Source organism: Neovison vison, chromosome 12 (assembly GCF_020171115.1).
Source record: "Neovison vison isolate M4711 chromosome 12, ASM_NN_V1, whole genome shotgun sequence".
In the NCBI taxonomy this organism is placed as follows: Eukaryota; Metazoa; Chordata; class Mammalia; order Carnivora; family Mustelidae; genus Neogale; species Neogale vison.
Window position 1 is genome coordinate 134,128,872 of NC_058102.1, and position 16,286 is coordinate 134,145,157.

The 16,286-nt window shown below is 38.7% G+C and overlaps 1 protein-coding gene across 1 annotated transcript in view; it reads left to right on the forward strand.

Annotated features, from left to right (window-relative positions):
- Positions 1–16,286, forward strand: part of LOC122891043 (ankyrin repeat domain-containing protein 26-like) — a 117,337-nt gene that overhangs the window by 52,619 nt on the left and 48,432 nt on the right. Inside the window, exons 10-12 of the mRNA XM_044226424.1 lie at positions 4,312–4,344; positions 6,219–6,252; positions 6,619–6,760. Coding sequence (XP_044082359.1) covers positions 4,312–4,344; positions 6,219–6,252; positions 6,619–6,760 — 209 coding nt within the window. The remainder of the gene's footprint in view (positions 1–4,311; positions 4,345–6,218; positions 6,253–6,618; positions 6,761–16,286) is intronic.

Sequence of the window (16,286 nt, forward strand, 5' to 3'; positions counted from 1 at the left end):
CACACAGTTAGACCATCTTCCCGCCCACCTCCCCACCAGCAGCCCTGTTTCTTTCCTCTAGTTAAGAGTCCCTTACGGTTTGCTTCCATCTCTGTTTTTATCTTATTTTTTCCTTAAGCCCCTGTCCCTAGCCACCCCGATTCCTACACTTTGTCCCCTGTGATCCTTTGCTCTTTTTGAGTGCCTTTCAGCCAGTCTCCCAAGTTAATGCTGGTCCCCAGACACAGGGCACTCTTGGACTGGGGTATTACTTTCCAACTGGTCACCTCTGGTGGCTCCCTTCCCCTTTTGTTTATCTTCCAATACCAGTCCGCCGTTCCCACTCTGCTTTACCTGCCCACTGGCGTCTTCTGCCCCTGTAGAGATCCAGACGTGTATAATTCTGATCTCAGGCTGATTTCATGGGTGATTGGAGTTCCTTGGTAGGTAATCAGCTCACTATGGGGTACAGGTTAAAAAGGCGCCTCCTCCTACTTCCCCGCCATCTTGTCTCCTTCATTCTGTTAATGTGTATCAAACTTACTGATTTGGTTTGATTGATTTCTATAGGATAATTTTGCTCAGTAAAGTATTCTTGGTTGGCAGTTCTTTTCTCTCAGCATTTTTTTTAAAGATTTTATTTATCTGACACAGAGAGAGGGATCACAAGTAGGCAGAACAGCAGGCTGGAGAGAGGGGGAAGCAGGCTCCCCCCTGAGCAGACAGCCTGATGTGGGGCTCAATCCCAGGACCCAGAGATCATGACCTGAGCTGAAGGTGGAGGCCCAGCCCATTAAGCCACCCAGGAGCCCCTCTCTCAGCATTTTGAATATACAATCCCATTCTTCTCCTGGCATATAAGGTTTCTGCTGAGAAACTGCTAATAGCCTTATGAGGATTCACTCGTAGGTGACAAGCTGCTTTTCTCCTGCTGCTTTTATGATTCTCTCTTTGATTTTGATTTTTGATGGTTTTATTATAATGTGTTTTGGAGAAAATCTCTTTAATTAGTTTTTTGATGACTGAACTTCATAAACTTGGATTCCAAATGTTTCCCCAGGTTTGAGAGTTCTCACCCATGACTTCTTTAAGCTTTATGTCTTTTTCTCCCTTTTCCTCCTTCCAGAACTGCAGTAATTTACACATTGTTTCTTTTAGTGGTATCCCGTAATCACATAGGGTTTTCTCATTCTTTTCTTTCTTTTTTCTTTGTTCTCCACTGATTGGATAATTTGAAAGTTCTAAAATTTGAAAATTTTAAATTCACAGGATTTTTTTGATCCATTTTCCTCTCAGTGATTTCTTTTCTTTTCTCTCTCTTTTTAAAAAGATTTTATTTTTACTTATTTGACAGAGAAAGAAAGATCACAAGTAGGCAGAGAAGCAGGAAGATAGAGAGGGGGAAGCAGGCTCCCTGCAGGGAGCCTGATGCCAGGCTGGATCCAAGGACCCTGAAATCATGACGGGAGCTGAAGGCAGACGCTTAACCAACTGAGCCACTCAGGCACCCCTGTCAGTGATTTCTATTGCTTTTTTTCATTTCATTCACTATATTATTCAGCTCCAGAATTTTTTAGTTATTTTTTAACTATTTCCAGCTCTTTTAAAAAATATATATTTTATTTATTTACTTAAGAGAGAAAGTGAAAGAGATCAGGTTGGGAGTGGGACAGAGAGAGGGAGAGAGAATGTCAAGCAGACCTGGGGCTCAATCCCACAATCCTGAGGTCATGACCTTAGCTAAAACCAAGAGTCAGACACCCTAAACGACTGAGCCACCCAGGTGCCCTTCCAACTCTTTATTAAACTTCTCATTTTGTTCTTCTAGTATTTTTCTCATCTTATTGAACTGGCTTTTTTTTTAAGATTTTATTTGTTTGTTTATTTATTTATTTTAGAGAGAGCATGTGTGTGAGCTGGGTGAGTAGCAGAGGGAGAGGGACATGCAGACTGCACTGAGCATAAGCCCGATGCAGGGGTGGATCTCATGACCTTGCTATCATAACCTGAAACAAAATCAAAGGTCAGGCGCTTAACAGACTGAGCCACCCAGGCACCCCTGAATTGGCTTTTTGTGTTTTCTTGTAGCTCACTGAGTTTACTTAAAACTTCTATTTTGAATTCTTTTTTGGATAAACTACTGATCTTCATGTGTTTGAGATCAATTATTGGAAGATTATTGTGATCATTTTGTGGTATCATATTTCCTTGACTTTTTATATTCTTTGAAGTTTTACATTGCTGTCTTTGCATTTGAAATAGTCTTTAATGACTACCTTTCCAGTGTATCCAAACCTGTTTTGCTTTGTTTTGTTTTGTTTTTGCTCTAGTGGTGTGCTGGAACTTTACTGTAGGAAATCTAGTTTTCCAAAAAGGCTCTCTCTTCAATGGGTGATTATCTAGGTGTGTTCCAAGGGCTCCCAGATGTGGTTGAGAGGAAGGGGCTGGAGCCAGTCTGTGGGCTATTGCTGCCTCTATAGCTGGGACTGTAGTGAGTGTGTCTGTTATCTGATGCATGGGTAGGCAAGAGTTTTCCTAGGTCCCTTGGTTTATGATGCTTGGTTCCACAGCTCCTACAAAGAGGTCCACAGCTGTTTTGTTGCCACAAAGACATTGTATTGTAATTGTATATTTATCAATCTTTGAAGCAAGGGATGTGTATTTGCTTATATATGATTGGACTTCATAACTGTTCTGTGAACTAATAAATGAATTGAGATGGCTAGCAGAATTTTACAAAAAATTGTTTTTTATTCTTTACCAGTAAAATTATTAGAAAACATTGGTTTTTTAAATCCTTTAAAAAAATTTTAAAGGATTTTTTAAAAATTTAATTTTTTCCCAGTGCTCCAATATTCATTGTTTATGGACCACACCCAGCACTCCATGCAATATGTACCCTCCTTAATACCCACCACCAGGCTCAACCAACCCCCCACCCCAACCCCTCCAAAACCCTCAGTTTGTTTCTCAGAGTCCACCACTCTCATGGTTTGTCTCCCCCTCCGATTTCCTCCAACTCACTTTTCCTCTCTATCTCCCAATGTGCTCCATGTTATTACTTGCTCCACAAGTAAGTGAAACCATATGATAATTGACTCTCTCTGCTTGACTTATTTCACTCAGCATGGCCTCCTCCAGTTCCGTCCATGTTGATAAAAAATTTGGGTATTCACCCTTTCTGATGGAGGCATAATATTCCATTGTACATATGGACCATATCTTCTTTATCCATTCATCTGTTGAAGGGCATCTTGGCTCTTTCCACAGTTTGGGGATTGTGACCATTGCTGCTATGAACATTGGTGTAAAGATGGCTCTTCTTTTTACTACATCTGTATCTTTGGGGTAAAATCCCAGTAGTGCAATTGCAGGGTCATAGGGAAGTTCTATTTTTAATTTCTTAAGGAATCTCTGCACCGTTCTCCAAACTGGCTGCACCAACTTGCATTCCCACCAATAGTGTAAGAGGGTTCCCCTTTCTCCACTTCTTCTCCAACACTTGTTGTTTACTGTCTTGTTGATTTTGGCCATTCTAACTGGTGTAAGGTGGTATCTCAATGTGGTTTTGGTTTGAATCTCCCTGATGGCTAGTGAAGATGACCATTTTTTCATGTGTCCATTAGCCATTTGTATGTCTTCTTTGAGGAAGTGTCTGTTCATGTTTCTGCCCATTTTTTGATGTGATTTTCTGTTTTGTGTGTGTTAAGTTTGAGGAGTTCTTTATTAGATCTTGGATATCAGCCTTCTGTCTGTAGTGTCATTTGCAAATATTTTCTCCTATTCCATGGGTTGTCTTTTTGTTTGTTGATTGTTTCATTTGTTGTGCAAAAGCTTTTTTTCTTGAGGAGGTCCCAAAAAGTTCATTTTCACTTTTGTTTCCTATGCCTTTGGAGACATGTCTTGAAAGAAGCTGCTGTGGCCTATGTCGAAGAGATTACTGCCTATGTTCTCCTCTAGGATTTTGATAGATTCCTGCCTCACATTGAGGTCTTTTATCCACTTCGAGTTTATCTTTGTGTATGGTATAAGAGAAATGTCGAGCATTTATTTAAGAGAGAGGGATAGAGAGTAAGAGAGAGCATAAGAGGGGAGAAGGCCACTGAGCCAAAGGCAGTGGCTAAACCAACTGAGCCACCCAGGCTCCCGAAAACATTAGCTTTTTAATGGATATTTTAAATGGATTTTTAAAAATAGTGATCCTGCTTTGGATATAAAAAAAGGAAGGGCCAAGGATAAAGGAAAACAAACATCGAAAGAATCTGTGATTACATCAAGGTTTGAGAAAGCCCCTTGTCTAACTTCTTGTCCTCTGCAAATGAATAATGACAGCACTTCAAGTGGAACCGATCAGGATGAAGGAAGGTAAAATCTATAAATTCTTTATTTCCCTCTGAAGGAATTTTAACAGTGATTACTTTTTATGGAAATAAAATGCTGCAGTGTAGGTACAGGCGAAGACAAGAAATACTCAAGTATATCTGACACACTGCCTGAAAGGTTAAGATGAGGACAAGTGACTTTGAGAAGGAGCAGTTTCAACAGTCACCATGGAAGCTGGACTGTAATGAATAAGTATAAAGAACTTCTTAGAGAATTTTTATGGGGAAAGGTAATAGAGAAATGGATGATAACTGAAAAAGAATGTGGAGTTCAAAAGAATTTTTTTTATTTTTTAATTTTAAGATGGGAGCTTTTAGAATACCTTTGTATGCTCCCGGAAATGATCCAATAGAGATAGGCATGGTTATTTAATTAAATTTTGTTCACATTTCCAAATGTTAGAAAGCTTATTGATTGTATTACATTCTTTTAAAGATGATATAGTAATTGTCCTTAGTACTCCTATTCATGTAGTTTTGTGTCAAGAAATTGTTTATTCAGAATTGGTTCCACAGTGGAGTATTCTCGTAAAATTGAATATGCAGATACTATTATTCGTGGATTTAAAACTATACATATAATAGTAAATATACAAACCTTAGGCCATTCTGAATAGAACAAATCATTCCTTGATAATTTTATTCTTAAAATTTTTTTTAGATTTTATTTATTTATTTGACAGACAGAGATCATAAGTAGGCAGAGAGGCAGGCAGAGAGAGAGAGAGGAAGGGAAGCAGGCTCCCTGCTGAGCAGAGAGCCCAATGCGGGGCCTGATCCCAGGACCCTGGGGTCATGACCTGAGCAGAAGGCAGAGGCTTTAACTCACTGAGCCACCCAGGCACCCCCATTCCTTGATAATTTTAGATATTCAGTGCCTTTGACAGTATCATGAATGGTTATGGATTTATTAGGGACTTTGAATTATCTGGTTATATTTACTTAATATTTGTTTAGATTCTGGGGGAAGGGGAAAGACTTTATCTATCATATTTATCAATCTATCATAGATTATTACTTTTGGTTTATAAAGTTCTAAATTACAAAAGCCGAAGATTCCTGTACCAACAGTGTCATTGACACATATATATTATACTCAATAAGTGTCTGTTTGGGAATAAACAAATGCCCATTGATCAGCTTCTGTAGAAGAAGCAAATCTTGAGTTGTTTGAAAGTAGATTTTCAATATTGTCTACTTATGAAGTCTTTTTATTTAAAAAATGGTTAAAATTTATGAATTATTATTACCATTATAGCTAAAAATGGAATACTAATAGATTCAATTGCTATCAGATTACTTAAAAACACTTAAATATTACTTTCACCATATACTGTAAAACACGTGTTTTGAAGGCACAAATCCTGGATTTGAATCCTGGGTCTACTCCTGACCACCTGTACCAGCTTTGGGAAGTTACTTTTTTCTGTTCCTCATTTTCTTCCTGTGTAAAATACCAAATATAATTACCTATGTTTGTAAGATTTTTGTGAGGCTTAAAATAGCTTTAAAACATGTGAAGTTTTCATAATAATGCATAGTATTTTCACAATAGATCCTCAAAACACTAATGTCATGATTATTAAAAAAGGGTTTCTTCCATATAAGAACTTAACTTGCACTTTCCAAATAGTTTTCAGAACCAGTAAAAGCTTGTTTTTATTGAAAATGACAACAAAAAATGTGGTATATTTCATCATATCAAATAATGCAAGTAACGTTATGATTTTCCTTTGCTCAGTTTGATTTAAATTTAATGCTTTCTTAACATTATTAATAATATAGTTTAGATATGATTTAGAAATTCCTTATATTTTAAGTATTTAATATTTGCCTGAAAAGAATTGTTTTTTTTAGATCTTCAAAGAAAACATCTAGTGACAAGGAAGAGGTAAATACATATATAGGAAAATTTTTTTCATTTATTAATTTTTAAATTTTTTTTAAATTTTTATTTTATTATGTTATTTTGATAAATAATGTTTATCGGAAATATTATTCCATGATAAAAAATTAGTTTAGGAAAGGTATAGTGAAAAAAGAGAAAATCTGCCTTTGTTGTACAGACATATACTTTGAAAAAGTTGTTCAGAAATACTAGTTATTGATAAAGATTGTTTTGATAAAAATCAGTCCTTTTGAAAGTACCTTTTTTTTTTGCTCTTATAAAGAGATATGGGTATTTATCATCTCTCTACACTCAGTATATTTTATCAATATTTAGGGTACATTTTGAAGTAGTATTATTTATTTGTAGGTCAAAAAACAAATTGATTCTATGGATGACTTCGGTGTCTTAACTCTGTCATCTGAAACAATTTTGGAGGGTTTCCACATGCCTGACTCTAATCATATGATTTGCATGTCGCTAATTGAACAGCATGCCATGGATTGTAAAGGTAAGACCATTGTGTAAATATGAAGCCTTTGTATGTACATTACTATAGTAATATGTGCACTTCTTGTCTAGTGCTGTACCATACAACACTGATGTGTTATAGAGCTACTCATCTCAGAAATACGTTTTATATGAAAATAGAGAAATGTTGAATACTCTTAGCAAAGAGCCATAATTTCTACTATACTTTTCATCATGGGAATGGCACACCTGATGTGTGTTAACTCTCCTCTTCTGTGCCTTCACCCAAGGTCAGGTTACCACTGTTTTTGTCCTAGAATACTGAAACAACCTTGGGACTGTTTTCCTTGTCATTCCACCTCCCAGAATCTTGGTCTACTCTGCAACCATAGTTACCATATATTTTAAAAAAATTATATTTCATCACGTGACCCCCTTGTTTAAAGCTTAGCTATTACTTCTCATCATTCTGGGGTGAAAGACCACAGTTCTCAGCCTCATCTTGGATTGTTTCATATCCTTCTGTCCATATCTCAGCCACTGTTTTAGATATTTTTCCTTACAATAGAGCTTTTTCCCCCTCAACAGCTTAAGTTAGGACAACTGCACATGTATAAAGTGTATAATTTGATAGTTTTGACATAGGGGTATATGCATATGAAACCATAACTGTAATTCAGGCAGGTAATAACCCTTAAGTCTCGTGTCTCTTTGTATTCCCTCATTACGAAACTGCTGAATGGTTTTCTAAAGTAGTTGCACCATTTTCAATTCTCACCAGCAATGTCTGAGAGTTCTGATTTCTCCCTATATATTCATGAACACTTAGTATTGTCAGTTTTTTAAATCTTAGATGTTCCAATGGGTCTGTAGTGTATGTATCATTATGGTTTTAATATACATTTCCCCAATAACTTATAATGTTGAGCATATCTTTGTGGGCTTATTTGCCATCTATATATCTTCTTTGAACTGTCCAAATCCTTTGTCATTTTAAAAATTAGGTTTTCTTACCTGTTGAGTTTTGAGAATTCTTTGTATATTCTAGATATAGTTCCTTTATCACCTGTATTTTTTTTTGCAAAGATTTTCTCCCAGACTGTGACTTTTCATTCTCTCAGCAGTATCTTTTGAAGAGCAGTTTTTTTTGATGAAGTCCAGTTTATATCTTTGTTCTTTTATGAATTTTTGCTTTTGGTGTTCCTATATGAGAAATCTTTGCCTAGCACAAGGTCAGAGGTTTTCTCTCTGCTTTCTTTTAGAAGTTTTGCAGTTGAATAACCAAATTTTATAGTTTTAGGTCTTACATTTCTATCTGTGACCAATGAGATCCAGTTTGTATTCTTTTTTTTTTCTTAAGATTCTATTTGTTTATTTATTTATTTGACAGAGAAGGAGAGCATGAGCAGGGGGAATGGCAGGCTGAGGGAGAGGGAGAAATAGTCCCCCTGCTGAGCAGAGAGCTGGACATGGGGCTCGATCCCAGGACCCGTGGATCATGACCTGAGCCAAAGGCAGCCACTTAACTGACTGAGCCATGCAAGCGCCCCCATTTTGAATTCTGTTTTAGTTATGATACAGGGTATGGTCCAGGTTTATTCTTGAACTTAGTAAGTTTACTTATTAGTTTTAGTAGCTTTTTGAAAAATTCTTTCAGATTTTTCTACATAACCAAAGTTTATCAAACTTTTTTTTTAACTACTATTTTACTAATTTCTTAAGGTGGAGCCAAAGGTCATCAGTTTGAGGCTTTTCTTCTTTTTTAGTACATACATTCAGTGCTATAAATGTTCATGTGAGTGCTGCTACTGCAGGATTCCAGAAATTCATATGTGTTCTATGTTCATTTCCATTCAGTTCAGAATATTTTCTAATTTCTTTTTTCTTTACTTCTTTGACCCAGGGGTTATTTAAAGATTTTATTTATTTGAGAGAGAGAGAGAGAGAAAGAGCATGAGCTGGGGGGGAAGAAGACTCCCCTCTAAGCAGGGAGCCCAGTGTGGGGCTTGATCCCAGGACCCTAAGATCATGACCTGAGCCGAAGGCAGACACTTAACTGACTGAGCCACCCAGGCGCCCTGACCCAGGGTTTATTTAGATGTGTGTTAATTAGTTTGCAAATATTTGAGTATTCTCCAGAGATATTTTTATTCTTGATTTCTAATTTGATTTCTTTGTGGTCATAAAATACACTCTTATGACTTCAGTTCTTTTGACTTACTCCTCCTATTATAATTTATTTTATGATCCAGAATATCATCTCTTTTGGTAAGTGTTCCATGGATGCTTGAGAAGAACAGTGGCGTTCAAGTCTACTATGTCCTTGCTGATTTTCTGCCTACTGAAATCTCTGACTATAATTGTGAATTTGCTTGTTCCTCTGAAGTTCTGTCAATTTTACTTTATGTATTTTGAACTTGTTAATAGATGCATAAACATTTAGGTTTATTATGCTTCCTTTAGTTGACTGGTTTATCATTATTAAATGAACTTATTTATTGCTGCTAATGTTTTTTGTTTTGAAATCTATTTTGTGTGCTATTAATGTAACCACTCAGGCTCAGCCTTCTTTTGCCCAGTGTTAGTGTGGTCTCTCATATTTCTGACCTCTTAACACATTTGTAGTTTTTACATTTAAAATGCATTTTTTAATAGGTGGCAGATAGCTGGGTCTTCCATTTTTATCCATTTTGACGTCTGCCTTTTCATTGAGGCTTTTAGACCATTTTCATTTAATGTGATTATTGATGTAGTTGATTTGAATCTGTCATCATGTTGTTTGACTTCAATTTGTCCTTTCTGCTCTTCATTCCATTCTCTTCTTTTCTGATTTCTTTCAGATTGAGCAAGTAATTTTTATGATTTAGTTTTATTTATGTGTGTATGTGTATGTATGTATTTTGCTTACTAGCTATAACTCTTTAGTTTTGCTATTTTGGTGATTAGAGTCTAAAGTATATGACCTGAGCATCATAGTCCTCCATCTAGTAATGTTATAACACATCATATGTCGTTTAAGAAAATTATAAAGGTTTACTTCCTTTTCTTCACTCCTAGCCAGATCCTTCTGGATCTGTGGGTTTATAGTTTTCATTAAGTTTAGAAAGGTTTTGGCCATTTTTTCTTTTCTTTTTTTAAAAAGATTGTATTCATTTATTTGAGAGAGAGAAGGAGAAAGAGAAAGAGTGCAGGAGCCAGGGAGGAGTGGCAGAAGGAGGGGGAGAAGCAGACTCCCCTCTAATCGGGGGAGTCTAATCCCGGGCTTGATCCTAGGACCCTGAGATCATGAGATCATGACCTGAGCTGATGGTGGACACGCACTGACGAATCCACTCAGGTGACCCCGTTGTTTTTTTCTTCGAATATTTTTTCTAGTTCCTTTCCTCTGCCTCTTTGGGGAATTGTATATTAGTTACCTGAAGTTTTCTCACAGTTTTCCGATGTCAAATTTCAGTCTTTTATTTTGAGCTGTCTAATATGTGTTTATTCCAATCCAGTGTGTTTTTCATGTCTGACATAATTTACATCTCTGTCAGTGCTATTTGCTTTTTTAAAAATTAGCTTCTACGCCTCCACTTACCTTTTTATGCTTTCTTTGGAATTCTAGCTAAGTTAATGACAAACAGTTTGATCCTTTCCCATCCTGCTCTTATGAATTGTTAGGTGAATCCAGAGTAGTGTTCAGCCTAGAGCTCATAATTCCCCACTGCTGAGGCACGACCTACTTAACTCTATTCATTGTGCTGCGGGTTATGAGTTTTTCCAGCATGGCTAATGGGGATAGATACTGCCCCTGGTGCCATGTGAGCTCCAGGAAGGGTTTCCTCTGCTCTTTCTAGACAGATCTTTCCCCTGGTCGCAGGAGATTTCTTTACGGGCATGCATTGGTTATTACTCTTCTGATCTCCAGGGTTCATTCGTTCTTCTGCTTTCTCCTCACCAGTGCTTTGACCGCTGATCTCATCTGTCTTGGTTTCACCAGACTCAGTTTCATCACCTCAACTCAGGGAGTCTGGTGGAGTCTATCTCAGTTTTTTCACCTGTGTCATGGCCTGGAAATTGTCCCAAGGCAGTGAGCTCAGGTATGTGTTAGGCTAACTTCCTGTGTTTTCAGGGATCATTGTCCTTCATTGCCTGGATTCCTTTTTCTTGAAAATGATTTTAAAGTGTATTTTACCTGTTTTTGTTTGGCTTTTTTTCAGGTAGGAAGATAAATCAGTACCTGTTACTCTATCTTGGCCAGAAGCAGATTGCAATAGAACTTTGTCACATGCTGTAGACTGTCTTTAATGCTCTCCTTCCTCGTTTGCTCACATGCTTTCCGCTCCTCCTTCATTTCTCAGAATAGTTCCTCAGGGAAATCTTCCCTTCTTACCATAGATCAAGTTATGTTATGTGATCATAGAACTCTTTTATTATAGGAACTATCTGAATTCATAATTGTGTTCTCCTTCACTAGACTTTAAGCTAAATAAAAGCCAGAGATCTGCAGAGCTTAGTGTAATAGCTTTTGCTTTTTTAAAAATTTTATTTATTTAAGAGACAGAGTGCAGAATTGGGTGGAAAGGTCAGGATGCCGGGCTGCTACCTTGCAGCATATGGACTAAGGGAGTACTGCACTTTTTGGTGGCGCCAGGGACTGGGGGATGAATTCTCAACTGAAACCTGAGCACCCAAACTCCACCAGGCAGGATCATGGGGCGGACTGAATAGCCCGGGTCCGGGAGGACTCCTAATTCATGGTGTAGCGGGGAGTCGTCCCCTCTGATCCCGCTCTCAGAGCGCGGTTCCTGGCAGAGAGAACTCTGAACCGTCTGCTTCCCGGCTTTTAACTTCCCGCCTCTGCGTGCTGCGCAGTCTGCAGGGAGGACTGTTGCTCACGGGTTAACTTTGAGGACTCGGGTTGTGCTGGTGGCCGACCAGCCCACCCTTTCCTCCGCTGTGGGCTACATTTCCCAGAAGTCTCCACGGTCCACAACTCCCCCCCCCCACCCAGCAGACGACTCCTGCTGCTTGGACCTGTCGGTTCGCCCAGGTCCTCAGGATGCTCAGGCTAGCGTGGGCCGTCAGTACTGGCCTGAAGGCTAAGTACGCGACGCGCACTGGGCGGTGAAACCTTGTACCCGCCAGGCTCTGGCTGGATTTTTCCTCCTCGGGACTACATTTTCCTGAGGGCTCTGCGGCATTTGCCACTTCCGGCCGAAGTTGGCTGGCGGTTAGTGAGTTGGCGGGAGTTTGGCGACGAGGGTTTGGGGCGTTGCGGTCCGCCTGCGGATTCGACCAGACTGGTGTGTGAGGACCCGGGAGAAGTTCAAGAAGAATCCAGAAGAGGAGAGAAAAGCCACTGTACATCAAAAGTCATGGCAGAGGGCTTCACGTTCAAAGATGTGGCCATCTATGTTGTCGCAAATGGCAAGATTTCGTTTCTTTTGATGGCTGCATAGTATTCCATTGTGTATATATACCACATCTTCTTGATCCATTCATCTGTTGATGGACATCTAGGTTCTTTCCATAGTTTGGCTATTGTGGACATTGCTGCTATAAACATTCGGGTGCACGTGCCCCTTTGGATCACTATGTTTGTATCTTTAGGGTAAATTCCCAGTAGTGTAATCGCTGGGTCATAGGGCAGTTCTATTTTCAACATTTTGAGGAATCTCCATGCTGTTTTCCAGAGTGGTTGCACCAGCATGCTTAGCGAAATAAGTCAAGCGGAGAAAGACAACTATCATATGATCTCCCTGATATGAGGGAGTGGTGATGCAACATGGGGGCTTAAGTGGGTAGGAGAAGAATCCATGAAAGAAGATGGGATAGGGAGGGAGACAAACCATAAGTGACTCTTAATCTCACGAAACAAACTGTGGGTTGCTGGGGGGAGGGGGGTTGGGAGAAGGGGGGAAGGTTATGGTCATTGGGGAGGGTATGTGCTTTTGGGTAAATTGGAAGGGGAGATGAACCATGAGAGACTATGGACTCTGAAAAACAGTCTGAGGGGTTTGAAGTGGTGGGGGGGTGGGAGGTTGGGGTACCAGGTGGTGGGTATTATAGAGGGCACAGCTTGCATGGAGCACTGGGTGTGGTGAAAAAATAATGAATACTGTTTTTCTGAAAATAAATAAATTGGAAAAAAAAAAAAACTAAAAAAAAAAATAAAAAATAAAAAAAAAAGATGTGGTTCACTTCCGCTCAGAAGGAGTGGGAATGCTTGCACTCTGCCCAGAAGGGTTTGTACTGCGATGTAATGTTGGAGAATTATAACAACCTGATCTCACTGAGACTTTCTGATTCTAAGCCAGATGTGATCTCCTTATTGGAGCAGGGGAAGGAGCCCCGGGTGGTTAAAAATCAGGATAAAAAAGAATGGTCCCCAGATTGGGAGTCCAGAAGAGAAACCAAGAATTTATGTCCAAAGGAGCACAGTTATGAAATTAAATCATTGCCCCTGGAGATAAAAAGACTCACAAGCTCCAGCCTTGAGTGCACTAGGTTTGGAAATAGCAGAGAAATCAAATGCCACTTGGAGAAACAACAGGAGGGACATTTCAGACAACCTGTTATAACCTCTGAGGAAAGGTTCACTTCCACTCAGAACACAGTTCAGAGAGTGCCTCAGACAGTTCACACCAGAGTGAAAACCTACGAATGCAAGAGATGTAAGGAAACTTCCAGGTGCCAATCACACCATTTTCAACATGAAAGAAATCGTAATAAGGAAAGACTCTAAATGTGGAGAATGTGGGAAAGCCTTTAGTAGTAAGTCAGACTTGATTAAGCATCAGAGAATTCATGAAAACAAAAAAAGTAAAGAAAATAAGAAATGTGCTGTTATCCATGGCTCTGAAACAACTAAACCTCAGAGCATTAATACTAGTGAGAAACCTTATAAATGTAAGGAATGTGGGAAAGCCTTTCATTCTAACTCAAAACTTAGGAAACATCAAAAGATCCACATAGGTGAGAAACCCTATAAATGTAAGGAGTGTGGGAAGGCCTTTCCGTCTACCTCACAACTTAGTTTACATCAGAGAATTCATACTGATGAGAAATACTATGAATGTAAGGAATGTGGGAAAGCCTTTACCCGTCCCTCACATCTTCTTTGACATCAGAGAATCCATACTGGTGAGAAACCCCATAAATGTAAGGAATGTGGGAAAGCTTTCTGTTACAACACGCAACTTAGTCTTCATCAGATAATTCATACTGGTGAGAGATGCTATGAATGTAAGGAGTGTGGAAAGGTATATAGTTGTGCCTCACAACTGAGTCTACATCAAAGAATTCATACTGGTGAGAAACCTCATAAATGTAAGGAATGTGGGAAAGCTTTTATCTCTGATTCCCATCTTATTCGACATCAGAGTGTTCATACTGGTGAGAAACTATATAAATGTAAAGAATGTGGGAGGGCCTTTCGTCGTGGCTCGGAACTTACTCGACATCAGAAAGCTCACACTGGTGAGAAACCCTATAAATGTAAGGAATGTAAAATGGCCTTTACTTGTAGCACAGAACTTATTCGACATCAAAAAGTTCACATGGGTGAGAGACCCATAAATGTAAGGAATGTGGGAAGGCCTTTATTCGAAAGTCAGAACTTACTCATCACGAGAGAAGTCATAGTGGTGAAAAGCCCTATAAGAGTAAGGAATGTGAAAAAGCCTTTGGTCGTGGCTCAGAACTTAATCGACACCTGAAAATTCATGTTGGTGAGAAACCTTACAAATGCAAGCAATGTGGGAAGGCCTTTATTCGTGGTTCACACCTTAGTAAACATCAAAGAATTCACACAGGAAAGAGGAGTGAATGAAGTGGAGTGGGAAGGCTCAAAATTTTATGGACCTCTGCAAAGTCAAACCAGTAAAACACGAAAACCCCTGTGATTTTAAGGAATGTGGGATAGCCTTTGAAGATCACTTAATATCGGAGCTTACACTGTGGATACAGGGCCTTTATTTGAGGGCCATAATTTATTTGACATGTGTTAATGTTGATATACTTTATAAATGTTAGGGATTGAGAGGGTTCTATTTATGTTTCAAAATTTATTAGATATCAAGGTTCAATTGATATAAAAGTGAAAAAACTCCTTGAATGTAAGGAAAGTGGGAAAGCTTTGGAAGGCAGTTAATGTGTCAGAGACTGTCATACCAACAATTCGCAACATCAAGGTCATTTGGCCTGGGGGAAATCAAGAGGATTTATAATATAAATATCTTAAATATAGGAGACCAATTTGCTTTAGCCAACAAATTACTCATCTCACTTCATACTTGAGGAAGACTGCAGTAATGTTAAAAATGCAGCTGATTCTTCCATCCCACTCAGATCTTAAATATTTGCAAGCGGTTCCTCTAAAATTAACTTAAACTGAGGCAGAGTGTAAAGGATTTAAGCAATGCTCAGTCTTACTTGCCTTTTAGGGCAAATTACTTAACTAGATCTAAACTTCCTCAGTTATAAATTAATGTTAGCACCATCTTACTAGCATTATAAGATTAAATAATTACATTAAATCCCAAAGAATATTGTATGGCTCATATTGAAAGTGAGTTAAATAGCTGCTTCTATTTATTTTCATATTTGTGGATAGAGATCATATGAGAGGAAGGCTTTTATGTGTACCATGACTATGGGAGCATCTTGTATCATCTTTTGAATGTCAGGTAATTCCTTCTGGAGAATAATTGAAAACCGAACTTTTTGTTCACCTTGCCCTCTTGCCTCACTAGGGGAAAGAAAATCAAGGCAAGTTACAATTTGGAGTGAATGACAAACAACTCCATGTTGAAAGTTGTAGGATGCAATAGAGCTATCCTTAGGAAAATTAACTTCTTTTAATATGTGTAGAAAATATGGACAGTTAATGGGCACGGTTCATTGTAAGTGCACTGTACTTGGTGCACAGCCTGTTCTAATAGGTTCCCTGGAAACACTTGTTGAAATCGGAGGAATGAGAGAGGGAATGAATAAGCAGTCAGCTCTAGTGTGTAGAAAAGCTCTAACTAACCAGTTAAGAGCAAAGCCAAAAACAAAGCAACAACAACAACAATCCTTGAAAACTTCCTGAGGTGGGAGGAAAAATCCCTCAAGCATCATGAATGAGAGGAAATGTAACTAAAAAAAGGAGTTTTAAAGAAAAAAGGCAATATTGTTGTGACAGACACTGTTGGTTGCCTATCTGTTGGTGTTAGCCATTCTCCCTTTGCCAGGACTGTCCGCTGCTCATCGAAAGTCTAGGTCTTGCTCTCCTAGTTTGCTTTGCATCTGGGCATGTATGTCCAGTCCTAGCCATACAAGATCTGAGCAAAATTCTGCAAGTAGGCTTCAGGTTAAATTTTCTTGCCCAACAAAATAGGAGGAAATAGTCCTCTTATATACAGGATGCATGTCTGTATGTCTGTGTGATACCGGAATTGTGGCCATTTTGCTACCGGAGGGGTGAAAGGCTGAGATTGATATGCAGGATAGATTGGAATTACCTGTATCCTTGATGTTGTTGAACTGAGGAAACGATGCAGAGCTGCCCTGCCCCTGAATTTTGAGTAAAATAACAAACT